Source organism: Myotis brandtii, unplaced genomic scaffold (assembly GCF_000412655.1).
Source record: "Myotis brandtii unplaced genomic scaffold, ASM41265v1 scaffold686, whole genome shotgun sequence".
In the NCBI taxonomy this organism is placed as follows: Eukaryota; Metazoa; Chordata; class Mammalia; order Chiroptera; family Vespertilionidae; genus Myotis; species Myotis brandtii.
This window is the reverse complement of record NW_005370683.1, coordinates 1,417,666-1,444,853: the sequence shown is the minus strand read 5'-3', so window position 1 is coordinate 1,444,853 and position 27,188 is coordinate 1,417,666. Positions and strand designations below refer to the sequence as shown.

Below are 27,188 nucleotides of genomic sequence, written 5' to 3'. Positions count from 1 at the left end.
AACTTAAAAATAGAACATATCATGCCCATCATGTTTTATCCTGAATTCCTGAAAACTAGTTGTCTTATAGAAAATTGAATAAATCCTCAAAAGGAAACTTTAGTTAACACTTCCTATAGTGGATTGTCCCATACACAGATTAATACAAAGTTTCATATTAGATGGATTCCATATGGATCATTTATATGTGAAAAAATGAAACATTATCATAAATTTTTTAAATTCACAAACAGGCTTTAAAAAATGTTTATTATTCCATTTAAATACAATGTTCATTTACATATTTCTCCATAATTGTCTTTTGTAAAAAAAATGCATATAAATACAAAGTTACAATGAGAAATTTCACAGGAACAAACCAGCTTCATCATTTCTGACTTTTTAAAACTACATAAACAAATTAAAAAATAGGTCCCTTTGAAAAGTAGAGTCTTTCAAGGTCAAGAATTTGATTGCCCTTCATTTTGTAAAACATATGAAGAGATGAATTGGCAGTTACAGACTAGTCACAGGAAAGGAAGTAAAGCATAGGGAATACAATCAATCATATTGAGATCGTTATGTATGGTGCCAATCGGGGTACTGGAAATATCAAGGGGAACACTCTGTAAAGTATATGATTGTCTAACCACTAAGTCCTATACCTGAAACCAAAACAAAATAAAATTGCACAAAAGAATTTGATTATCCTTAATATAAATAAATCTAGTCTTCATATAATAAAATGCCAGTCAGTTCTGAAAATACTAAATAGACTAGTAATCCAACCATAGGGAATTGTTTGAAATGATTTACCAAATCTTTCTATTTAAAGCAGAAATGAAAAATTGTCATCTATATATTTGGCCCCAATACTCCTATCACAGGATGATATTTTAAAAATTTATGTATAATTTAGAAAACTATGTTAGGATAAACCCATCATAGCTAAAGCTCCTTTCTTCTTCAGCAAACTAAAGAGTGTTGTATACTAGGCCCCATGGTCTAGGTGGAAATTGTAGGACTCTACAGTTCTGAAAACAGGGTTTCTACCTGAATGATATAGGATCTTCAGGGCCAAAAATTTAGAAAAGAGATAAGTAGAAACAGTAGAGCACAGAAGAGTAGAAACAGTAGGGAGTGGGGAGTGGTCTGGCTTAGCACTGAGAATCACAATAAAAGCATGAAACTATCACTGGAAGGACTGAACATTGCATTTACATGTTATAAAACTCAGGGCATCCACAGTCACAGATAGAGTACCAAAACAGGAAAAGACGGAGGGCTGGATATGAGGGCTTTGACAATGTGTGACGTTCTCCATCAGTACATTTTGTGGTTTCATGCCACATTCTTTCAGAGGGAGAAAAGTTGTAAGATGCATTGTTTGCATCAGCAACCAATTGGCTTTCATTACAATATAGGAGTTTATTAGTGCAAATGCATTGACTATTTACAAGCATATATGATAACTGCATTTAAAAGCAATCTGAAGGAATATATTATATGAGAAACCGTCCTAATATTTTAATCTACTTTGCAGAAAATCTGGAAAGTAATCAAGCAATAGTCTTGTTTTAAGCACAGAGTGTAAAATAAAGTTTACCTTCATTATGGATAACAAAACAATTTTACACGTTGTAAATTTTAGTATAAGTGCTGTAATTAAGTAATTTTTATAGATTTTCTTTCATTACTTAATTCATAAAATTAATTAGGATACATAGGAATTATAATATTACATTTTAAATAGATCTTTTTCAATGGTAACTATTTTTACAATATTTACCTTTAAAATAAAACATATAAACATTCCTTCATATACACATGAGCTACTTCAAAGAGTGGGAATACCCTTTTCATATGTAAACATTTTTTAAAGAAGTATTTACAAGAGAAGAGATTAATTTTCCCATCCAAAGATAAAAATATGTGATATCCCTCTTATTCAACAGTTATTCTTCTCATTCTTTCAGCTAATTCTTTTCTCACTTCAATATGTTTTTCTAAATTTTGCACTTCGTGTGGAAGATTGATGTCCCAAATAGACAAGCAAGATTGTAATTCTAGAAAGATGAAAAAAATGAAATAATGTCTCAAAGATGTGCCATAGGTATTTTTATTTTAACTTCATTAATTTATATTCAGTTACTTTGGACAAATGTGTATATAGAAATATACCTACACATAATGTACTAAATTATTACCATTTATATATAAAGATTCCATTTGGGAAATGTTTTTTTTTTAGTTGTTAAACTAACAACTAAATTTTTAAAAAGAATATGGACCTTTAATAACCTAACATCTAATTTTCTTAAAGAAACAGAGCTTTTCAATCACTGTTCAAAATCAGGCATCAAATGGATAGGTAAGATGCAAGGAAAAATGTCCACATTTAGTTTAAATTTGGGCTAGTTCTAATTTTATAATGGCTGATATCTCTACTTTGTCATAAAATAAATATTCAACACCCCTAAATCACTGAAACTTAATTTTAAAGATTTATGTCTAAATTATTTGCACTATAAAGAAGCTATCAATTAAAAATGCTTAAAGTCTTATAGCATATGTATTACTTACTATAAATGTATAAAACACATATTATAATCATCCATATCATCACACTATGTTTGGAAAACAATATCCTATTAAACATACCTTTTTGGTGTTGCATATCTTCAGTACTTTTCCAGGTATATCCCAAAACCAACATGGCATTTTTAAGGCCTCCTTTACAAAAGAAAAAGAGGAGTTTTCTGTTAAAACAATGTAAGTTGGACTAAAAATGTACAGTTCACATTTTAAGACACAAAATCTTGGAATTTAATTTCTATTTTAATTTTTCAGAGACACCTAATTATATTCAATAAAAAGCTCTCCAAGAAGACCAGAAACTCTTTAAAGTTAGAAAATTCGTGATCTACCCCTTTCTATAATTTTTATTAATTGTGTGAACCTGAGAAAATAGCTTAACCTTTCTGCAAAATGGGTTTAATATTTATACATTACCCCTCCACCAAAAGTTATATTACATAAGACTGTGTGTGTGAAAGTATTTTGATAAGGCACTGGCCAAATGGGAAGCATCTGGATGGAGAGCGGCAAGGATGGATACACTGATACTCTGTCACAAAACCATTCTTCTCCTCAAGTCATTCATCAACTTATTCAACAAATAGTCACCAAAAGTCCCCTATGTATGAGGCCTAGGCCAGGCCCTGGGAATAAAGGAGTAAACAAACATATGCAAATCCAACCCACAGGAGTTTATGTTCTAATGAGGAGATTTGTTACTAATTAGTAACTCTGTTAACTAAGCAGAAAATGCAAACCCTTGAGGCAGTATGAAGCATGGTACTTAAGATGGACTAAACATCATTCTAGACCAGAAAGAGCTGGGAGGAATGTGGCAAATGATGTAGGCTAGAGAGGTGGGTGAAGCCAGATCATGCTCCATCTTGTATGTTATATGTAAATTTATCTTTATTTTAAAAATCAATTAAACCTATTGAAATCCCACTAAAATGTCAGTAGGGAACAACCTTGATGGGTCCCAAAGTACATACAAATTAAATTAGAGGATGTAACCACCTTGGAGGAATAAGCTTAAGAGAGCAACTCACTACAGACCATCTGCTCTGCTTGTTGACTTGTATCCTGACAGTCACCAATCGCTAGCAGCACCTCATTCTAACTCCTGGGCAACTCTGATATCCATGCATGGAAAATGGGGGACGGGGAGGAGAAACACTTGTCTCTCCTTAATATAGTCCTGTAAAACAATTTACTATTTTCTTCACCCTACCAAACAGTTTATTACTTATTTGCCAAAGCGACACAAATTCTACTTTCACAGAATGTAACCCCATAACGTTACTTCTGTGATCAACTTTGTACATATACTAGTATTATTATTTTAAACCAAATAATTAGCGAAAAGTAGACAATGAAATGTGATTATTTATGTAGAAAATATTTTTCATGCACCATCACGATTTCATCGTATTTAAATAGCGAAGTAGGAGCAAGGAAAGATAAAGTCTTGAGTAAAACATCATGATTTGTCAATATTTGTAGATTGAGGAAGGAGTTCAGCATATCTTGGTACAACAATATAAATTTATTTATAGAATGAAAAGCCAAATGGAATTCTTTAACAAGGGTGGGAAGCTTAAACTATAATAAAAATAAACATTTGCTTTAATTTCTTTGGGCAAAAGTAAAAAAATACTCAACATTGTCCATTTCCCATTTGACCTTAGGTATAAAGAAAAAGAGGAAGTAAACCCAGACTTGGGTCCTCTTGCAATAATCTGCTTCCCTTATGGGGTAGAGAGCACCTACTCTCTCCATTTCTTTAGTGACCCTATTCAAACTGTGTCCCAGTCCTATGCTTCACAGGGTGAACTTCTGAGACACTTCAAGTGACACTGGAAAGTGAAGGAAAAACTTAAAGATCAACATAGTTTATAGTCTTAGAGAACATGCGAAAAATCCAAAGGAAAGACACGTGCCTATCTGTGCTGTCATCATGACTCGGACAGAGTCACAGAAGTCGTGAATTATACGGATGAGCCTGAGAGTCGAAAGGTCAAGGAGTAGCATATAGCCTCCCCCGGTTCCAATCCAGAGAGCAGTGTTCTTCTGTAGGCAGAGGGTTTTCACTCGCCCCGGGTAAGACATACTGTGTTTGGACTCCTTGTTCGCTTTCACCATTTCCTCCCTACAACCATGAAGAAAGTATGCATTAATGCTTTTTCAATGATTAACTGATAAAAACAGATATGGCTATAGATATTCACAAATATATAATATTTTAAATTATGAATACATAACAGTAGACATTATATATCATTAACATTATACAAAACTAATTTTGCTTTACACTGAATGCCACCCGGCCATATTTTTCTGCTTGAAGCACAAATTATCAAACATAACACAATAGCCCCTTACCTTCAAGAAATATTGAACTCAATACGATAAATACAATATTTATAAATAAAAATCCAGTATAAAAAGAATACATTTTTCCCAATAAGAAGGAAAAACGTTATTTTCAAAAGCTTTCCATAAAGTATAAAAGCTTCAAAGAAAAAAAATTATAATCATTTATATGTAAAAGATATCCATACAAACCACTAATTTTCCCCCTGAGCTAACGAATAAGTCATCACAAAAATGAGGTATCAGAAATAAAAGGATCCTAATAATTTTGGATCTTCAGGTGGTAGGAGTTCTTACCAGGCAGAACTGTCAGCATTTCTGCGCAAAAATCTCCTCCCCAAGCAGAGAAAAGCTGTCAGATAAGAAGATCCTAGGAAAGTAAACTTTGAAGTCGCCTTTCATGGATATAGGGTCTAATCTAAATGTTCTTCAGAGTATAAAAATGTATTCAGTAAAATCAAAATAAAAGTAGAATGTGGCTACCAAGTCAGGCTGGTGATGGTCCTATTTCTTTGCAGTAGCAACAAAGGATGTGCTTGATGTCAAGTCTGAGGTTGTCTTGGACACGCTCGCTGTATCAGATGAGAGTTGGCTCACAGGCTCGGGTTTGGTCCTCCCTCCTAGTTAGTGCATTGGTCAGTCCAGTGCACCCACCCCCATATTTGTATATTATTTTACTTTAGAACACAGTATTTTTGGACCCATAGTCTATTAGTAATATTAATACTATAATTCTACTAGATGTACAGCCAGCAATGCATCCAGTATGGTCATTTTTAATAATGTACTATTTTTTCATGAGAGAGTATTCTCTATAATACTTTGAAGAAACTGCAAATATTATGCTCCTATTTTTTTCTTCTTCTAAAATGACATTTGCTGGATTCCAAGACATGGCGATGAAAAGCATGAACAATTTTGTTTCTGGATGTGTGTGTGTGTTTTTTCCTTTTAACTTTCTATGTAGAGGGAGAAAGGAAGAAATCTAAGTCATACTTGCCCGGTCTGTAAAATCTGAAGTATAAAGACAGCTCTTACCGGCATAAAATAAAGAACCAATGACCTTGGACCTATAGTCACCAATAATATATTATACACTTAACATTTTGTTAAGAGGTGGATCTTGTGGACCTCCTGCAATAAAACAAAATTTAGAAGAAAATCCCAATGAATTTACTTTAAAAAGTGCGCACAGTCTATCAGTTCACAGAGTTTTTCCGTTTTCTTATCCCACACTTCCACAAACGGGCTATTTTTCTTAGCAATGTAGAGAGCTCTGTCCACCACCACTGCTATGATGTTGGAGTCACTGACAGCTGCATAAGGAAACCTAGGAGGGGAAAAAAGAAGGTCATTACTATTCATTTTTCTTCTATTTTAACATGCAATGTGAGCCTGAATGAGTTCTTAATGCACGTAAAATATTAACACCAATTTGAAAAAGAAACAGGCTAGTGTATTGGCAGGTGTTTTTTTTCCCACTCTTCTAATATGAACTAAATATATACCTTACTACGGTACTTCACTAATTTTTGGTCACTTTATACTTTTTACTTGATAATAACATAAATTAAAGTTCATAATTAATGTTTATTTCTGGTTTTAATTTTAGTTTCAGTTTTATCTTGTTCTTTAATATTTTTTATTGATTTCAGAGAGGAAGGAAGAGGGAGAGAGAGAGATAGAAACATCAATGATGAGAGAGAATCATTGACCATCTGCCTCTTGCACTCCCTCTACTGGGAATTGAGCCCATAACCCAGGCGTGTACCATGAACAGGAATCGAACCGTGACCTTCTGGTTCATAGATTGATGGTCAACCACTGAGCCACACCAGCTGGAGCTTATCTTGTTCTTTATAGAATTTTATACTGCCCAAATATCCAAACCATCCTAGTTTCTAAAGGAAATGTCATCATATCAATGACTTTATGATGTGGCAAGAAAATTCCATTAAGTGTTAAGAATTAAGTGTTAGCCATCTATACCTAGAGTTATAAAACGTAAGTTGTTAAAATAAATTTTAGCGGCAACATCTGCAAATATTAAAGCAAAAGGTACCTTTGCATCAACAAAAGCCAGTCAAGTTATAAGAGAAGAAAAAATCCACATCTTTCCCTCTTTGAAAATAAAGAAAAATGACAAGCATTTTAAAATATCAATTTTTCAACCTAGCACATTTGGCATTTTACATATTTTGCAAACAGATTGGCTAACATAGGCCCCATCTGTATTGGCAAACTTCTAGTTAGCCTTTGTGGCTTAACTTAAATGTCAGCTCCTGTGAAATTCTTCCCTGACCTATAAAAATAAACTAATCATTCTTTTTTCCACCACTAGTGTAATATTATAGATCTTATCTATATATATAAAAGCCTAAGCAACCTGCTGACTGGCCGGTAGCTATGACGCGCAATGACCACCAGGGGCAGATTCTCAAACTGGTAGTTATGACACACACTGACCACCAGAGGGCAGATGCTCAACGCAGGAGCTACCAAGCTGTGGTGACTTGGCAGCTGCGATTCTTGGGTGACACAACCAGAAGCAGAGAGTAGGGAGCCCCATTCCAGGGTGCATCACCCAAGAACTACCCTCTTGCAATCCGGGACCCTTCAAGGGATGTCGGAGAGCGGTTTTGGTCCGATCCCCACAGCCCAGGCCGAGGGACCCCATCGGTGCACGAATCCATGCACCGGGCCTCTAGTTAAATATAAAATTGTATTAGTGTGTCCCTGACGCTTGGTCCGATCCCCACAGGCCAGGCCGAGGGACCCCATTTATGCACAAATCCATGCACCGGGCCTCTAGTTAAATATAAAATTGTATTAGTGTGTCCCTGACGCTAAATTGTATATGTAAATGCTTAAGGACAAGGACCATGTCTTTTCTATAAGCTCTTTCTGTAATTTTCTTGTTTAGTCATCCAAACATGCCTTTGAGATGATGTATATTACAGTCCTCAGGTAAGAGGGAACTAAAATTGTATATGTAAATGCTTAAGGACAAGGACCATGTTTTTTTTTATAAGCTCTTTCTGTAATTTTCTTGTTTAGTCAACCAAACATGCCTTTGAGATCATGTATATTACAGTCCTCAGGTAAGAGGGAACTGGAGATTTGAGAAGTTCTTGTCCAACTTCACATAACCCATACATGGCAAAGCCAATATCTGAACTATGATTGAAGCTCTTCTCTACCACGGTACAGTGCTTCTCACTGAAAAATGTAATCAACAAGAACCTCCTGCAATGATTCACTTGAAATACAACCTTAAAATTGAAACAAGATTTATATTTTATTTTATTCTTGCTTGAAATTGGTATAACTCACTCTGCTGTAGAGGGACTATCAAATCAACAGAGGATTTTATACCTGAGTGCCTATGTTTCCTACAATCAATACTTAATACACATTCTCCAAAACATTATCCATAGATAAAAATAATGCCTTGCAAATTCCTTTTCTGATTTGATACAGAGGTAACAAAACTGTTAAACATTGAGATTGATAAATACTCCTAAGATTACCATAGGTTTTCATATTTACCCCAATTTTGATTAGGCTGGGTGATTTTTTAATGGCCTGCTGCTTTCTGGAATTTTCTGTTTTCTAAAATAATTGTTTAATTTTATAATAGAAATATAAATTATGTATTTTAAACGATTTTCATTTGGGATTATTAACAGCATTATTGACTTGATTATAAAGAATAACACAAATACAATGATAAATTAATTGCATATGCAGGAATAACTTACAGCTGAGTTGTCCTGGTCTCAATGAGTTTCTGAATGGTGAAATCATCAGAAAACGAGAAAAGTTTTGTGCCACATCCTCCCCACATAATGTTTTTTTCGGTTGAATTCACGGATTCACTCAAACACATGAGTGGAGTGCTGATATTTCCTATATTGAGTATCTTCAAAGGAGCAGCTCCTTTACACTTTGCCAAAAAGAGGAAACACATCCAGTTTATTGGGTCTATGCAGAATGAAACACTGTGAAGTTTAAGCTTTCTAAAGGCTACTTTCCCATCTCATAAGGTTACAGGTATTAAAATATAAAAATTCAGGATACATTTTTTCAAAGGATTTATAAAAACAGGATTCAATTCAACCAGTATTCAAAATATTATCCTATAACAAAGCTCTTCACTTCTCCATGCAAAAATTGTACCGGAAATAACCTACATATTTTGCTCTACTTCTCTGTCTCTCATTAGATGATAAGCTTTTTGATAACAAGGAGTATGAAGGGGTAGAATTCTGAATGAATAGTTGGAACCACAGATGAATGGATGGAGGGAGGAATAAATGCTCTAATGATAAATGAGAATCTAGAGATCAGAAAGTTAAATGATATCTTCAAAGCTAAAGAAAAACTTGATGGCAAACCTGATTTAAAACTTGTTTCCTTTGTTTTTTCCACAATATATTTATAAGTAATTATCAACTTTGTTTACATAAAAATAGAATTATTCATATTCCTCACATTATACATCAGATCTCATTTATCATTTTATCCTTAGTTTATTTCATATAAAGCATACACTCAATCAGCAAGTATTTATAGAGGATCTACAGTGTACAAGACTTTATGAAGCAATAAAAAGACAAAAAGCAGAATTTATGATCCTTGCTCTCAGAAAGTTTATAATCACTTTAGAAGGAGCTGAGGATGAGCATAGATAAAACAAATAACTTAAAATAAATTTGGTGTAGAATGCATTCAACATTTACCTTAACACTTTTATCTTCAAAAATTGCTAAGTTGCCATCAGCAGTTCCCACCAAAAGAAAATTTTTTTGCTTGCTAAAAGAAAAAATGTCAAAATTGTTACAAAAAGAATGCTTACCTTGACCAAGGTGGCCTTAACCTTTTCCCTAGCTTGATTAAATCTTTAAACAGGTTTCTTCCTGACTATAGGCCCTTGATCCCTTTTCTTACATCATTTACTTAAAAGAACTTACAATTCTAATTCTTTCTCAGCCCAGTTGAGATGTAAATCTTCTTCTAGCCTCTTGCCAATTATATAGGCCTTTCTCAAGAATCCTGGAGCCCTCCCTTATGAATATATTCAAGGAAGAGTGGCCCATCTCCCAGTCTCTAGGGAGGGTCCCAGCCTAACTTCAATAAGGACCAATTTGCCAAGACAGATGGCTCAGTCTTATTCACTACTTCCCCTCACCCCAAAGTCTTCCAGTACTTTCCCACTGCTCACTCGAATGGTTAAGAAAGGGGTCCTAATATGAGGTGACAGGAGAAGATTTGACTTTGGGTGGTGGGCACATGGTCCTATATATAGAGTTTGTAAATTAGAAATCTACACATGTAACCTATACGTTCATGTAGATTAATGTAACCCCCATGAAATCTATACTAATAAAAGGGTAATATGCTAATTAGACCAGGTCAACCAGACATCTTCTGGTCATCTGGTCCTCCTTCCGGACAAAGCCATGGTGGTGGGGGCTGAGGCAGAGGTGGTTAGGGGCGATCAGGCAGGCAGGCAGGTGAGCGGTTAGGAGCTAGCAGTCCCGGATTGTGAGAGAAATGTCCTGGATTGGAGAGGGTGCAGGCCGGGCTGAGGGAAACCCCCACCCCTACCCCCACAACATGCATGAATTCGTGTACCAGGCCTCTAGTTTAAAATAATAAAAATAAAAATAATTCCCCTGGCTTTTATTTCAGCAGAGTTGAGTCCAGTCTCTTTCCTCTATTGCAATAGTCTTCAATAAAGTCTTCTTTGCTTATTTAACTACATCTGATGAAATTTTTCTTTGACAATATTCAAACAATTGCAACTTTAAAATTTCAAACATGGTTTACTTGAAATGTTCAGCTGCCAAACACTTGGGCTTCACATTTTTCTAATATTTATTTTCTAATATTTACTGACTTATCAAAGAGGAGTTTGGGGTGCAATAATCTTAATGGCTCCTGGAAATCATCCCGCCACATAGATTACAGCAACTAACCTGTTACTCACACCTGAATTTATGCCACTTAGATAATTTCCTTTGAGATAAGATCCCAACAACTGACCATAATTAAGTATTTTCACCTACTAACAACTTACGCATTTATTGGACTTTTTTCCCCAATTTGATAGTTAGTTAACCCATATGTTTTAGACTGACACATAACAAGCAATTGAAATATACATATTCAAAGAAAGAATGAACAAGAAGTCATCTTTGAAGAGGTCCTGCAAAGGTAAGTTGATGTGAGGAATGATAAAGAAATGGAGCAACAGTTAAGGTAAAACCAGGAACAAGGCTGGTGGCCTAAAGAAATAATTGGCCTTTTTTTTTTATAAATGCCTCATTTTGATCTGTATACAGAAAAATAAATAGCTTGGTGGCTTTCCCACAATTCCCTTTAACAATTGGAAAATGTTACAACTGAGCAATCTTTGCTGATGCTATAATAATTTCCACACATTAAGTCATCTAAAAGATATGTAAATTTGCCCCAATGGTCAAATTTACTAGTGTACCTTTGTTTGGAAATGGAATTGCAATGCAAGCAAGTAACAGAATCGGTCATCTTTTCAAGGGTATGCCTCTTTTTCCCATCTTCAGAATTAATGACGAGGAGCTCGCCAGACTGTGTCCCACACACAATCCAGCTTTCCTTTTCCACAGGCAGGCGCACCAAGGCGAGGCACAGTATTCTGCTATTGGTAACTTCCTGTTAAGAAGAGAAAAACACTCTAAAGAAACTGATTCTAGCTTAAGTGACCAGAACTTACAGAAAATAAAAATATTCTGCCAGCCCTAACCAGTTTGGCTCAGTGGATAGAGCGTCGGCCAGTAGGGGGTGTACAGGAGGCAGCTGATTGATGTTTCTCTCCCATCGAAATGAGAAGACAAAGAAACAACCCCCAAATGAAAGAACAAGAGAATTCTCCAGAAGAAGAGATAAATGAAATGGAGATAAGAAATTTATCTGGGCCCTAACCAGTGTTGCTCAGTGGATAGAGCATCAGCCTGCAGACTGAAGAGTCCCAGGTTTGATTCCGGTCAAGGGCATGTACCTTGGTTGTGGGCACATCCCCAGTACGGGGTGCGCAGGAGGCAGCTGATCGATGTTTCTCTCTCATAGATGTTTCTAACTCTCTATCCCTCTACCTTCTTCTCTGTAAAAAAAAAATCAATGAAATATATTTTTAAAAAATAGTCTGCCATCCACATACTGAACTCTTTTAATTTCTTTCTCTTGCTTTTAAAAATAATACCAATTTTATTTAATTTTCAACAATAAATGAGTAAACTGGCAAACAAGCTTTGCCTATCTAGAATGCATCTGAAACTAAAACTGAAAATTGAAAGTTATTTCTCACCATTTCACACTCCATCGAAGTAACAGGAGATTTTTCAATCTTAAAAAGTAATGTTTAGGCACAACATGTATTTCAAGACAACAGTGAAAAATTAGGTTATTTATAAAATCTAGAAATTTATTTTATTTTTGCCAATACAACATATTGCAGAAGTTGTGCCCAGAGCCCCTCTCTCAGTCAGGTACACCCCCCCCCCCCCCCCCCTCGAGCTGCTCTGGGTGTTGGCTACTGACAGCTCAGAGTTACAGCCTTCACAACAGATCTGTCCTCAGCTTTCATTAGCTGAGGAGGTTATACCAGCTCCCAGAAATGGCTGGGAAGTTATACCTCCTCTCTCCTTGGGAGGATTGTAGCCAATGACTGATTGATATGTGGGAATAAAGACTGGCCCCCATGCCTCACGGAGGGATAAATCTGTGCTCTTTTTCATACTCCAGAATTTCTTATGGATAAATCCTGAGGCTATACTTCCTCAAAAATACATTTTTGTTAAGATTTCCCCCTGCTCTTTCTGGCTTCCTATACTTCTTAAAAGTGTCTCTCTCTTCACCTGGCCAATGTGGCTCAGTGGTTGAGCATTGACCTATAAACCAGGAGGTCATGGATCAATTCCCAATCAGGGTACAGCCTGGCTGGCAGGCTCTATCCCCAGTAGGGGACGTGCAGGAGGCAGCCAATTGATGATTCTCATCATTGATGTTTCTATCTCTCATTTTCCCTCTCTCTTCCTCTCTCTGAAATCAATAAAAACATTATTTTTTTTAAATTTCTCTCCCCTTAAATCACTCATACAAGATTTTCTGCCTCAGTCTCCGTTTTTAGAGACTCTGGCCTACGACACACATACACTGCAATTTCAAAACCAAACACATACTTATTTCATTTCATATGAATACTCTTGTTCTAACAGAAAGCCAATTTAATAATACCCCTAAACTAGCTCTTATTTCATTTCTTCCTAAGTAACTTTTCAAGTAGTACATGATTTAAGGTTATCTAACCACTATGCAGTACACCTGAAATTAATAAAAAATAATATTGAATATAAACTATAATTGAAAAATAAAATATAATAATCTGCAAAATAAGTTTTCTACAGCTTCTCTAATTTAAAGAGTATTTGGATTTACCTCCGAAGTAAGTCTTTCAGTAGTTAAGTCAAGAAGGGAGAGTTGGCCTCTGTCCCTGGGCCCGCAGCCCAGCCAGACGCTGGCATTCTTGCAGCTTTGATTGGCAGCAACCATGCACTCCACAGTGAAGTTTTTGGGTATGGATATGTGTCTCATCAGACAGATTAACTCCGCCGAGTTCAAAATGTCAAAGACCTGAGCAAGTTTAAAAATAACAAAACAACACACATCAAGTTAACACAGGTCCTTCTGAAAGGTCAGATTCTTGCACATAATGTAGACCTAAATGTTACAGCTCTATCAAGAAAAACCTAAACCTGTTAGCTAACCTGTGACCCACCCAGAGCAACAAGACTAATAGTGCAAAACTATAGATAAAATTACATTAATATAATGCATCTTTTTAAACTGGGCATGATATCTACTCTTTTTGTATATGTGGTATGTATCGTAACTTCAAAAGAAAATCTGAAAAGTGGCGATGCCGGAAATTGAGCAGGGTCACCCAATTTTACGCTGCAGAGCCACATCACGTTCAAAAGTTACTTAGGAAGATAAATATTCGGGCCAACTGAAGGGAAAATGAATTTTGATCTTTGGTAACAAAACTCACAACTCACTTCTAGATTCTGGTTTTATGTTTTTCTTTCAAGCACTAAAGAACTAGACAGACAGTGTAGAGCCTCTGTAAGGAAACAGAACCAGGAGTCAGGAAATTCGAATTAGAGCCACTTGCCTGCCCCTCACATGAGACCCTGAGAAAGCCCCTTATTATCTCAGTACCTCATCTGACAAAGGTGATGAGTTTACCCCTCTGGCTTAGTATATATTGCAATTAAAAGATTAAATGTCAAAGTTTTTTAATTATGTCATGTACTAAAAAAATTCAATATAAAATACAGGTAAAGTGTACTTGAAAATAAAAGGAAGGAAAAGTAAAACAACAATTAAGCTATGAAAACTTCACTGTGATAATGTCTGTGTGATTAAGAACAATGGTAACCACAATTAGAAAACCAGTAGTGTTAGTAGCCAAGATGATTATAAAAAGTTTGATAAAATCAGGGAAATGTGTTCAGCTATTTTTAAGTAGAAAATTTTAAAGTTGAACAAAATTTGTTCAATAAATTATTATACAAAATCAAAGTCCACAACATAAAGACAGCTCTTATTTTGATCCATTAAACTCTGTTTCGGTTTAAAACATGTACGAGTTCTGTTTCCAATAATGTGTTAGAAGAGGTTATTTGAAAACCTTTTGTTGTTGTTAATCCTCACATGAGGATATTTTTCCACTGATTTTTAGAGAGAGTGGAAGGGTGGGGGAGGGGGAGAGAGAGAGAGAGAGAGAGAGAGAGAGAGACAGACAGACATCTATGTGAGTGAGACACATTGATTGGTTGCCTCCTGTACATGCCCTGACCAGGGCCGGGAATCAAGACTGCAACTGAGGTACGTGATCTTGACCAGAATTGAACCCATGTTAATTTATTAAAAAGCCTTCCGTCCATGGGCCAATGCTCTAACCATTGAGTAACCGGCTAGGGCATGATTACATTTTAAATAATCTGTAAATACAGAAATCTAAACTGAATGGCAAAATCATAAAGAAAAGAAAAGCAAGGATTGCACAAAAGCCAGCAAAGTGCAAGGATTAAGGGAAAGGAGAGGGGTGCAAGCAGGGAAGGAGGGCATGAGGGGCTTCTGAGGTGGTAATGCTCTCTCACTGTGCGTCTGGGCTGGCAGAGGACACACGCATCTGCTTTATACTCTTCTGAAATGTGCGTGTTTATTTATGTGTTTGAGTATATGTATGTGGGGATTTTATATATGTGTGCATGTATGCATGTATTTGATGTTCTGTTCAAAATACTGATACATTTTGACCACAGTAATACCTGGGCAGATGTAGGCCTTTCTTGAGGATTTTCTTTTAAACACCTTTTAATTAACTTCTCAACCATAGGCCACGGGGCACAACCATATTCTTTAACTGGATCTAAAACATTCAAAAAGATGCTAGAACATTAGACAAATCAGAACATTTATTTTATTTCCACTCAGTGTACATAAAAGACCCAGATATTGCAAAACACTGATTTCCATAATCCTATATTAATTATGAATCTACTTATCACAAAAGCTAATTTTGTTAGCATTATCTCTACTTAGACATTAAAAAAGATTTATGGATTTTTTTATGGTAAAAAACAAAAGACACTAATACCAACTGAATAAAATACTGTATTTTCATTCCACAGCTGTATTTCAAATAGACTGAAAACATTTTTGTTCACATAATAATTAGACTCCTATGGAAGTGCTTTTTATTTGAATATTAATCGTCATGTCTCCACAGTCTGTTTGGACACATTTGTTTTTTGTAAGAGAGATGCCATTCTTCCGGTTAAAGTAAAACAGAAACCTGGAAACTTTGACTGGAAAGATAACTGGTAAATAAGGGACATCACCCAGTTTGTGTCAAAAGTTTATTCAAATGAGAATAAATTTCCTTTTTCTGGGAATCTTTAAAGTCCCCAAAAGGAGAAAGTTAAAACTATATCCCTGTATATGGCATACAGTGTACTCTCAAAAACATTTCTTAAATGACAGGGGAAGCAGAAAATATGGGAAACAACTAAATATATTTAAAAGAGTACTTTGTCCTGGGAGCTGAAGTAATACTCAAAGAATGAATGAAAAAGTTCTAGAATTTCTTAAAAGCATGAACAATCATTCAAAATGAGATTTGAACTCATTAAATACCCATTTACTAATTCTTATAAATATTTACTACTAAAAATTATTATTATAAATAATTCAAAGGTCCATTCCTGCATATACATTATTTCACTCCAAGAAAATGAAAACACTCCAGGCAAATGGGCACATAGTAACTTTTTATGGGAACAGAGTCACAACACCTGAAGTTTTAATAGCATGATCCTGTTCTGAGCATTCTTCTAAATATACACCAAATAAAGTAATATTGACTTGGGATTTATAAAAAAAAGCCTAGCCCAGCCAGTGTTGCTCAGTGGTTGAGCATCTACCCATGAACCAGGAGGTCATGGTTCTATACCTGGTTAGGGCATGTGCCAGGGTTGCGGGTTCAATCCCAGGTAAGGGACATGCAGGAGGCAGCAGAGCAGTAATTCTCTCTCACCATTGATGTTTCTATCTCTCCCTCTCCTTTCCTCTCTCTAAAATTAATAAAAATATTTTAAAAATAAATTAAAAAGCCTAAAACTGCTACTATACTCATGTGATTTTTATTTGTATCACAGATGTAAGAATATTCATGCACTAAACAATTATCATCTGTGAAATGAATTAGGTACACAACTACAATTAAATAGCTTTTTTAAAGGATATTTTTTAATCCATTGAAGATAAATAAAACTTACCTGGTAATTTGCCTTGTATTGCCAATTCATCAAACTCATTTGGAAACTTCAAACCCTCTGCTATTCTACCTCCAGTTGTCAAAATGTCATACAGTAGTAAACCAAATGAATAAACATCAGCCTGTTGGTTATAAATTACATTTCCTCTAGCAACTTCAGGTGCACGAAAACCTGAAAATAAACAGATATATTAATAAATATGCCCAAACCAGAGCTCATATACCTAAGGAGACATATAATTAGGCATATATGCTAATGAAGTGTCTGGGAGATGAGTTCTAAACTAGGCCATGTCAACTCTATAAGGAAACACCTTGATCAAGCAATTAACAGTCCTGTCCCAGGACATTTCACCCCAAAGTCAATCTTGAAGAATAATAACAGTAAGCATTCTGTAAGGAATTATTAAGTAATGTTTCAAAATTAAAGAAATGAAACTTAATAGGAAAATAAATCTCTATTATTTTTCTCCTTCCAGGGAAGTGTTTCAAACACAGAAAGGGGCAGGAGGGTGATTTCTAGACTTCAAGTAACATTAACTTGGCTAAAATTCTAATGCCTTCATTATTTTGAGAATGTGTGACTCTGCTCCCTCTACCCAATAGAAAAATAAAAATGAAACTATGTCTAAAACAAATAAAGTCCCTCTCAGGAACTTCTATCATGTGGCCAGATTGAGAACCCCTGCTCCACACCTACTAAAGTAGAACTCTGAAGGGTACCACCCAGTGAATACATTTTCTAAAGCTCTACATGTTATCTAATATAGAGCCGAAATTGAAAAACACTTAACTAAATAACTCTTCATCTTCCATCTATCACTTAACTCATACCAAATTTCCTGAAGGTATCTGAATAAGGTATTTTATTCCTTAGTTCCTTTTGCCTGGAATGTCTCCTCCCACTCCTTTTTTTTTTTCCTTTTTTCCAAGCCTTCAAGCTTATTTTTAAGATATAAACCCAGAATCACCTTCCCTAGAAGGAAGTCCTGATGACCTACAGCTCAGGGAATCACTGGCTCCTTGGGGCTATCACCAGACTTTGAACTAGATTTCCTACTGACACTGACACAATGCTTTATGATTATTTGCTTCCAGCCTTATTTCTCCTGGTGGAATGTATGCTTCTGGATGGCAAAATTTACACTTATTCATGCACATTCCAAAATTCACCACTAGAGTAATTGTGAACATACTTGGGGCAACTGCAATATGCCAAGGCTTGTTCTATTATATGCATTATTTCCTTTTTACCCTCAACGACCCCATGAGATAGACATTATTTCCCTCATCACAATTTACAGCAATGAAAACTGAGCCCCAGAGAGTGAATCTTGATGAACCCCAAATAGCTATTAAGTAATAGCACCAGTTTGGTATTTGGTAAACTGTCAATAAATTATTGCCAAATGCATGAATAAATAAATAAATAAATAAATAAATAAATATCATTTTCCCTCAGAGAATTATCATAATAATAATGTTGAAATAATTGAGAAAATATGATTCATTGTCTAAAAACTATTTTTAAAGAAATAATTTTTCAGATAAGCCTGATTTAACAAATGCAACGAGTATATAAAGAAAACAGTCATAGATCAAAATTATGAGCTATTTATAAGCTATGTCTTATTTTATATCTTTCTTTTTCACTTTCAGAGAAGTATAAGTAGAACACGTTACATAATCTCTATCAGATGATAGTGAATAACCAGAGACTAACATTTTTATTTACCCAAAGACTGCTGCATTTCTATGGATGAGTTGAAGCCATCAGTCAGCAATGATCTCAGTCAACAGTACAATTATCACAGGACCCAGAACTGTCACCCCCAACAGGATATAGTATATCCATTTGTCTGAGTTAAGGTTAAAGGTCTCCAAGTTACTTCAAGTTGAAAGAATCCATCCCATATTTATCTTTAAAAATGTGGACACACTGCACTGTGGTCCCTGCCAGTACCTGAACTGTCTCAGAGCTATGAAAAAGGGTTAGTGAACCTGAACTTGGCTTGCTTCATGTTTAGGTAGGGGTCAACATTACCCAGGTTCAAACTTTTGCTGTTCCTTTTTACAAACATCTCTGGAATATGTAAGTATTGTAAAAATCCAACTTTTAAAATAGAACTTGACAAAAAATAGTCTCTCTTTTTGTTTTGTTTTCTTTCCCCTGGAAAATTACATCAGTTGATTTTTTTTTTTTACCCTACAGAATACAACAATCAAAATTACAATGTACTGGTCACAGTTCTTCACACAGTAAGCTAGTGTCTGTACACAATGTGATAGGCTTCAGGGTTCTCTTCATGCTCCTGACCTCACAACTGAAGACACTGTTGCCATCTTGAGGGAATTGTCAAGGAAACCATATCCCCTACCTGGTGTGCCCTCCGATGTTTTGATCCCCATTCTGCAGCAGTACTGAGCAATCCCGTAGTCAGCAATCTTCGCGATGATGGCGGCATTGGGATACAGCGTGAAGAGCAACACATTGTGGGGCTTCAAATCCCGGTATATAATCATGGCCGAGTGGAGGTATCTGCCAGAGAAAGGCACGGGCCATCTTATTAAAATGCGATTGCATTATTATAGGTTTTGTCAGGATTTTCTTAAGTATGTATATCCATTATGCAAAGCATTAAAAATTCTGTGCTGTTTGACCCTCAAAGTTAAAAGATATTGTAGAAGGAAGTCCAATACTATAAAGCAAACTTATTCCTTAAAAATAAAAACACACACAATAACATCAAACCGGATCAATCCTTATAAGTGATTTATACTTAAGCCACAACCACTTGAAACAAATTACCAGTTTTTAAGACTTTTCTTTCATATACCTTAATGATTACTTAAAAGGAATTCTCAATTCCTTCAATGATCACGAGTATTTTTACTAGTTTAAAATGTAAATATGTTTAATACGAGTTGATAGGATAGTGTTGTAACCCCCATTTACTTAATAGTTTTGCTTTTCTTAAAACCATATAGAAGTTTATCTCAGATTTTTACATTCTCTTTGTTCTATTTCTCTTTTGATATTTATTTTTACTGACTAAAATGCTATCTAATTTTTGGAAAATATTTTCTGCTTTTCAATAGTAACAATCAAAATAAAAACACTTTTCTAGCTTTCAATTTGTATCCTTTTGACCTAACTTACTTTAAACCCGATTCCATTATAAATTAAGGTTGACAAATAACATTTTGGGTAAGACTTGGAATAAGTAAAACATTTTCTTGGGAAAAGTAATACTGGGTGATGTTTAAATCTTTCCTTTTAGACTGATCCATAAGCAACTAGAGCTGGATACTGACGATAAAGTTAATAAAACTAGTTAATATAAAAAATAAAAGGTTTTTGTTGTTTTATTTTATTTTATTTTTTCCATCACTGCAGCCACTGTGGAAAGCATTATAGATTTAGCTCAAAAAATTAAAAATGGAACTGCCTTATGGCCCAGCAATTCCATTTCTGGGAATTTACCTGAAGAAACCCAAAACACTAATTTGAAAGAATATATGTACTCCTCTGTTCATTGCAGCATTAATTGTAAAAACACTAAAATAAAGCTTTAATCTCAACCACATCTTGTCTATTCTGGAAACATGGCCTGGGGGTTACTACTGTGCTCCAGCTACTACAGTAAGTCAATTATTGCCCCTCCTAATACATTCACAAAATTCACACTTTCTCCACCTCTGTCTTCTCTCTTCTATGCTGTCAAATATGCCATAAATCTCCATGTAATCTTCCAAGTTTATCATGACCGACATTGTAAGAACAATTTTTCACAGTTCTTAATAGAGATAAATATAAACCCTTTGTTTGTTTGTGGTTTTTTGGTTTGGGATCACATTAGATTAGCAAATATTTACTCCATTATCTAGTACCAATCACTGGCAGAGGGACTAGGAGGAGCAGAAAGGAAGCAATACCCTGAAATTTCCATTGCATGATGGCCCAGTTGTATGCATCATTTAATTACATCAACTAATGCAGTAGAAGATTCCCTTCCCGGATGTAGTTAGGACAGTTGACATTAGGCCTATTCATTTCGGTATACGTATTTTTTGGCTGAAAAATAAGATAAATGTACTAATGAAATTGACCTTAACAATAAGGAATGGACATGAAAGAAAAGAATACTAAGGGCTTACTAAAAGGCCATTAGTCACCCTTGCCCTGCTGAAGAGAAAGCTGGGAGATTAAGAAGAAAAAAGTTAAAGCCAAGTAATGCATAATTGAAGAACAGCCAAATCCTTCATAATGCATGCCTCTTACAGAATATTTATAGAATACAGACTCTCAGAATTCTTCACAGAGGTTTAAAAAAATAGTTAAACTTAATTTGGAATAATGTCAGTGGGAGGGAAAGATTATCTGGGTTAGTTAAAATGTTCAATTATAGAATTTAATCTTTAAAAGTACAGTATTAATAACTTTTAATAGACTAGCAAAATAACTTTTGAAATCTTAACAAGTGCAGATCTTGACTTCCTTAATATATTTCAGCCACAACTTATGCATTGTGACAATAAGCATTAATAATTTTTTTATTTTAAAAACTAATCTAAACACAGTCCTTCATTAATCACGACTACCACCAGTGTATCCTGAGAGGTCACCATCTAGAACAGCGGTTCTCAACCTGTGGGTCGCGACCCCTTTGGGGGTTGAACGACCCTTTCGCAGGGGTCGCCTAAGACCATCGGAAAACACATATATAATTACATATTGTTTTTGTGATTAATCACTATGCTTTAATTATGTTCAATTTGTAACAATGAAAATACATCCTGCATATCAGATATTTACATTACGATTCATAACAGTAGCAAAATTACAGTTATGAAGTAGCAACAAAAATAATTTTATGGTTGGGGGTCACCACAACATGAGGAACTGTATTAAAGGGTCACGGCATTAGGAAGGTTGAGAACCACTGATCTAGAAGGAGAAATGGGGACTCTAACAAGGTTGCAGAAATGTGGCAAGTGCAATGCTAGGGAAGCCAGAGGGACAAAAGCACAGAGATAAGATAGCAAAGCAGACTCTCCCATTACACTGTCAATTTTTCAATTGATAAGAGCAATATCATTTCTACTTTTCCCTCTTCAGCACCCAACACCAAGTCTTGCATAGAGTGGACTCCAGAAACATGTTACAGAAGCCAACCATTCACAGTGCTGTTGAGCTTCATTGCGGAGGTGTTACGTGTGCGAATTCTAGAGGAAAATGAGTCCTCTGGGCAGACAACTTTGTGGAAAAAGAGGAATGGCAAATGCAAAGATAGACATGGATGTCGATGAAATGTCGAGACCTTCATCATGGCTAGAATGTAGAGTCAGGGCCGCGGAGTGGCAGGAGGCCAGGGAGGCAGGCACAGGGCATATAGAAAGAGTTTTGATGCTACACCAAGGAATTTGGATGTACTTCATAGATAGCCTGGAACAACCAGGAAATTTCAGGCGTGATTAGATTTTTATTTTAGAAGAAATATTCTGATAATTTCCTGGAGGCACTAGACCAGTGATGGCGAACCTTTTGAGCTCGGCGTGTCAGCATTTTGAAAAACCCTAACTTAACTCTGGTGCCGTGTCACATATAGAAATTTTTTGATATTTGCAACCATAGTAAAACAAAGACTTATATTTTTGATATTTATTTTATAAATTTAGATGCCATTTAACAAAGAAAAATCAACCAAAAAAATGAGTTCACGTGTCACCTCTGACACGCGTGTCATAGGTTCGCCATCACTGCACTAGACCAAGGCAGCAGCAGTAGCATAAAAATAAATGAATGGGATAAGAAGATAATGTCAAATAGTATAAAACCTGGTGGACAAATGGATACTTACTTTTTGGGGAGGGGGTTGGTCTGGATATGACCACAAGGATTTTTGTTAGCAAATAGGAGATACAAGAGAAAAAGCAGATTGATAGGGAGCAGAAGTAATAGAGAAAGTAAATTCAATTTTGAATGCCCTGAAACATGGGTATTTATGAAACATGGGTATTCATTGGTAATTGAGACTTATGACGAAGAGCTAAAAGGAGCAGACTGAATTAAAGATGTAAGTTAATAGTTGAAGACAAAACTGTGGAACAAAAAATATGTAATGTGAAGAAGTTCTTGTATGTCACTCAAAACAGCTCCACCATTTAAGGACTCCAAAGGAGTGTGGTTTCATTGCCTCTTTCTACCTCCGTAGTTAGACTCTATACTAAAATATACAGGGTGTCCCAAAAATACATACACACTTTAACAGCTGATGGCTGTTAAATGAAAATGAAATGTCTTAATAAACACTGTCTTTATAATTATTTAAAGTGTATAATATATTCATTTTGGGGGACACCCTGTATTTGGGAAGACAAACTTTAATGCTGAGTTTTACTCAGTGCTGGTGGAAGATTGATAGCTACTGAAATCTACTACCCTCTTGGGCACAAGATCCAGATGCTGTCTTGACATTATGCTGAGAACAAATCAAGCAAATTAGAGGGAAATATGCTAAAATTTCACGAACTTCATCAGAAACTACTGGATTTGTTTTCTAAAGGAAGGTCTCAGAGAACCCGAATAAGTTATTTTAGAGAGGAGGTCTTTCAAACAGGGGTGAATAATAAAAATAACAGTTCTCCATGTTATAAAACCGCACTTTGGGGAATACGTGGAAGAATTAGGGTAAAACTAGGATATGGAGTTAGTTAAATCAAGCAACGTGACCCAGGCGGCTCTGAAACACATGAAGCCTAGTTGCACTTTATCTGGATTAATTTAACACAAGGTTCCCCCTGGTGTTCAAAAGCCGGTATAGCAACCCAAACCCAAATCTGCATTCCTGTTTCATTTACCGATTCTGTTGTTTTACAGTGGTTTCTGGACTCTTTCAGAAAGAGAAATCTACTTATTTTACGCACTTATTATATTCCCTATATGTTACTAAGAGTTATATCCTCTTGGTTGGTTTGGTTTGGTTTGGTGTGTTTGTGAGCTGTGTTTATTTATTTTCCTCAGTGCCCATTCCATTTACATGTCTGGATACTGCCGAAAAGGAATAGACACACTATTTCAGAAGGGAAGGAGATTTGTATCCACTGCATGGCAACTATGGGGAGGCACTGTTTTCATCGCTCCCTCCCTCCTTTCTCCCTCTCCCCCCAAGGCCAACACATATTTACTGAGGCCCCACTGCTCTAGGTACTGGGGATGCAACCGTGAATGAGATGCAAAGTTCCTGCTATTGTGAGACTTAGACTCTAGTGGCAAAGACAGACAATAAACAATTTTTAAAAAAATAAAAACAAAGAATACCAGTCTGAAATGAGTGGTATAGGGACTAGAGAGACATCGGATTCAGGGAATCCTGTCTGAGAAGAGAACTGAATGAAATGAGAAGAGAGCCAATAGGATGTCTGGAGTCAGAGATTCCTGGTGGAGAGATGAGCTGGTATAAAACCTCTGGCATATTCAAGACACCTCAGGGAGGTGAGGGCTGAGTACAATGACCAGAAAGTGAGGTAGGAGAGGGTTGAAAACGATAATCAATAAAAATATAATAAAAATAAAATAAAATCACAGATACAAAGTGTGTGAGCAGTGATTTATCCTAGTCCCTTTTTTCCTTATATGTTCTTATTGATTTCAGAGAGAGGAAAGGAAGGGGAGAGAGACAGAAACATCAATGATGAGAGAGAATCATTGATTGGCTCCCTCCTGCACTGGGATCGAGCCTGCAACCCAGGCATGTGCCCTGAAGGGGAATGGAACTATGACCTTCTGGTTCATGGATTGACACTCAACCACTAAGCCACACTCGCCAGGCTATCCCACTCCTTTTGACTCCAAAGACCACAGCCTCTCCACTTCTGAGCTGCCTCTCCGCAGCTGTCTACCTCTGACTGTAGGGTAGGTGTGCCTCGGAGACACATCATGATCCAGAACAACCCAGGTCACTCTAGTCCCTTTCCAAAATATGGGCTCACCTTTGCATATTGTAATCATCCATGATCACTGACACTTTCCTTGATACTTGGAATGCTCGCCTTTAGTTTTTTAGGGGAAGCAGGTCAGTCAGTACAAGATCATGGGCTCTGGAGCAGGACTCCTGGGTTCCTACTCCCTACCACTAGCTAGGAGGCTCCCCATGGTCTTTGTTCTCTTGTTTTATCAGATTTTAAAATTCAATCGGGGAAATGGTCATTTTTCATCCCCAATTTTTTTTTTTTGTTACTAGGACACATTGTTAGTGGGAAGTGCTATTCTCAGAGCCTTGGGAGGAAGTGTGGGCTAACACGCGTCCTACAGTGAAGAGAAAACCACAGAAGTGAGTAAATACCTCAAGCCGTCAGCCACATGGAGTGCGATCCTATGCTGCAGAGTCCGCGTGAGACTGGCTGTGTCCTGCTGCAGCAGACGGTCCAGGGAGCCCTTGGGGGCCAGCTCCATCACCAGCATCCGAGGACGAATCCCAGCCGCCAGCAAAAAGATCAAGCTGGGGTGGTGGTGGTGGCAAAGCACCACCAGCTCCTGCAAAAGCCAATCATTTCAGAGGAACAGGACATCCGCTCTGACCCAAGTGTCTCCTGCCTTAAGTGTGTCAATACCCTGGGCATGGTTTTCGCTGGGTGATTCAATGATAGGAAACTGTTTCCTCTGTGAGCTTTTTTATGTTTCCCACATTTTTTTGGAATGAACAGCTGGTTTTTGAAACTATAGTATGAATTAACATTTTAAGTTCTATTTTTCTTTTTGCTCTGCATTCATCAGAACATTTAATTCAGGGACAGGACACACCTGTGGTCACGCTAACAGGTCATGTTAACCTTCTCAGTGCCAGATTCTGAGTAGCCACCACTAATCCACTGTAACTGCCTTGTAAGGAACCTGCCTGTCAATCTCTGATTTGATGAAAAAAGTTTAATGTCTAAGGCCACAGAAATCTAGGCTATGGCCCTCTGCTCAAAACCCCACAGGTGTAGATGGCATCACTCTCTCCTGAACACTCCCTGATGACTTCCCATACTCTTAGATTAAAACTCCATGTACTGCCGGGCATGCATGGCTTAGAGGTTGGGCGTCGATCCAGGAACCAAAAAGTCATGGGTTCTAATCTGTCAGAGCCACATGCCCAAGTTGTGGGCTTGATCCCCAGGAGGGGCGTGCAGGAGGCAGCCCATCAATGATGTTTCTCTCTCAGGGATGGTTCTTTCTCTCTATCCCTCTCCATTCCTCTCTCTCTAAAAAGCAATAAAAATGTCTTTTAAAAATGTAATGTATTACCATGTTTATTCATGGACATTTAAAAAAATCCTATGCACTTATACAACCTTCGTGGCCTGACCTGATCTCACCCCGGCCCACCTCTCAGACCCCATCTCCTTTTTCTCTCCTTTTCATTCACCACCCCTCTGCCATGCTGGTGTTCATTCAATCCCTGACACCCACCCAGCTCCTTCCTTACAGCCATAGGTTCTCTGCCTTTGCTGATCTCTCTTCCTAGAAATCCCTTCCCCCTTCACAGAGCTGAAGGCTTCTTGCCATTCAGATCTTAGCTCAAATACTCTCCCTTCCTCAGAGTGACCTGTCTCAGGTCGCCCTTACTAAAGCAGTCCCCACCTGCAACAACCTCTTTCCAATCCAAGAAGTCAGAGATGCCATTTTAGCTTGAACGGAGAGGTCTCCGTTCTGATACCATATTTTTTCTAGACCACATGTGCGAAACTTCATCATCTCCTTTAGGATATTGCTGCTTTTTTAATTCCACATGCTTCATTCTGCCTCTTTCACTTTACTCTGAAACTGTAATTTCAATGAAATGTATAGCTTAGCTGATTTTAAATGGATTCATGTTTTCAGCTGTGATTTCTGCAGAAGCTCTGCTTGTTAACAACCAGCTTCAAAGATGGGACGTATCAGTGCCAACTGCATCTATCAGGAAACCAAAGTGTGGCGCAATCTGCCAGCTGAATGAGAAAGGCTGAATGCCCTGAGGGGGCTTTTCCAGGGACAAAGGCTGCAGACAAAATCTTTGAAGATTAAAATCTTTTTTCTCTTATGTCTGATTAGCTGAGTTGGTGAAAACTGATGAAAACAAGTCAAGTTAGCTCTATTTTCTTTCACAGACAGAAGCCTAGTCCAAATTTTCTATTCTAGAAAAGCAGCTCTAGAAAAGAGCAAAAGAATGCAATCGATCAGCCGCAATTCCTGACCACTGGCAGAATGACCCTCAAAAGGTAGCACCAAACACTAAAATGTTTTCATTTGATTTTCTTTTCTTTTTTTTAAATTTGATTTATTGAAATATTGATTTTGTTTATTTTTAATCCTCACCAGAGGATATGTTTTTATTGATTTTTTTTTTTTTTT

At 36.5% G+C, this 27,188-nt stretch overlaps 1 protein-coding gene across 2 annotated transcripts in view; it reads right to left on the bottom strand.

The window, feature by feature from the left end:
- Positions 1-259: 259 nt before the first annotated feature.
- The window catches only part of LRRK2 (leucine-rich repeat kinase 2), a 127,984-nt gene continuing 101,055 nt past the window's right edge, over positions 260-27,188 (bottom strand). For both annotated transcript variants that reach the window (XM_005881685.2, XM_014529570.1), the window contains 12 exons: positions 25,159-25,349; positions 19,192-19,352; positions 16,815-16,985; positions 15,306-15,406; positions 13,408-13,602; positions 11,432-11,625; positions 9,672-9,744; positions 8,691-8,875; positions 6,107-6,259; positions 4,497-4,705; positions 2,641-2,712; positions 260-2,045 (listed from right to left, as the gene is read on the bottom strand). In XM_005881685.2, coding sequence (XP_005881747.1) covers positions 1,924-2,045; positions 2,641-2,712; positions 4,497-4,705; positions 6,107-6,259; positions 8,691-8,875; positions 9,672-9,744; positions 11,432-11,625; positions 13,408-13,602; positions 15,306-15,406; positions 16,815-16,985; positions 19,192-19,352; positions 25,159-25,349 — 1,827 coding nt within the window. In that variant the 3' untranslated portion in view covers positions 260-1,923. The remainder of the gene's footprint in view (positions 2,046-2,640; positions 2,713-4,496; positions 4,706-6,106; positions 6,260-8,690; positions 8,876-9,671; positions 9,745-11,431; positions 11,626-13,407; positions 13,603-15,305; positions 15,407-16,814; positions 16,986-19,191; positions 19,353-25,158; positions 25,350-27,188) is intronic.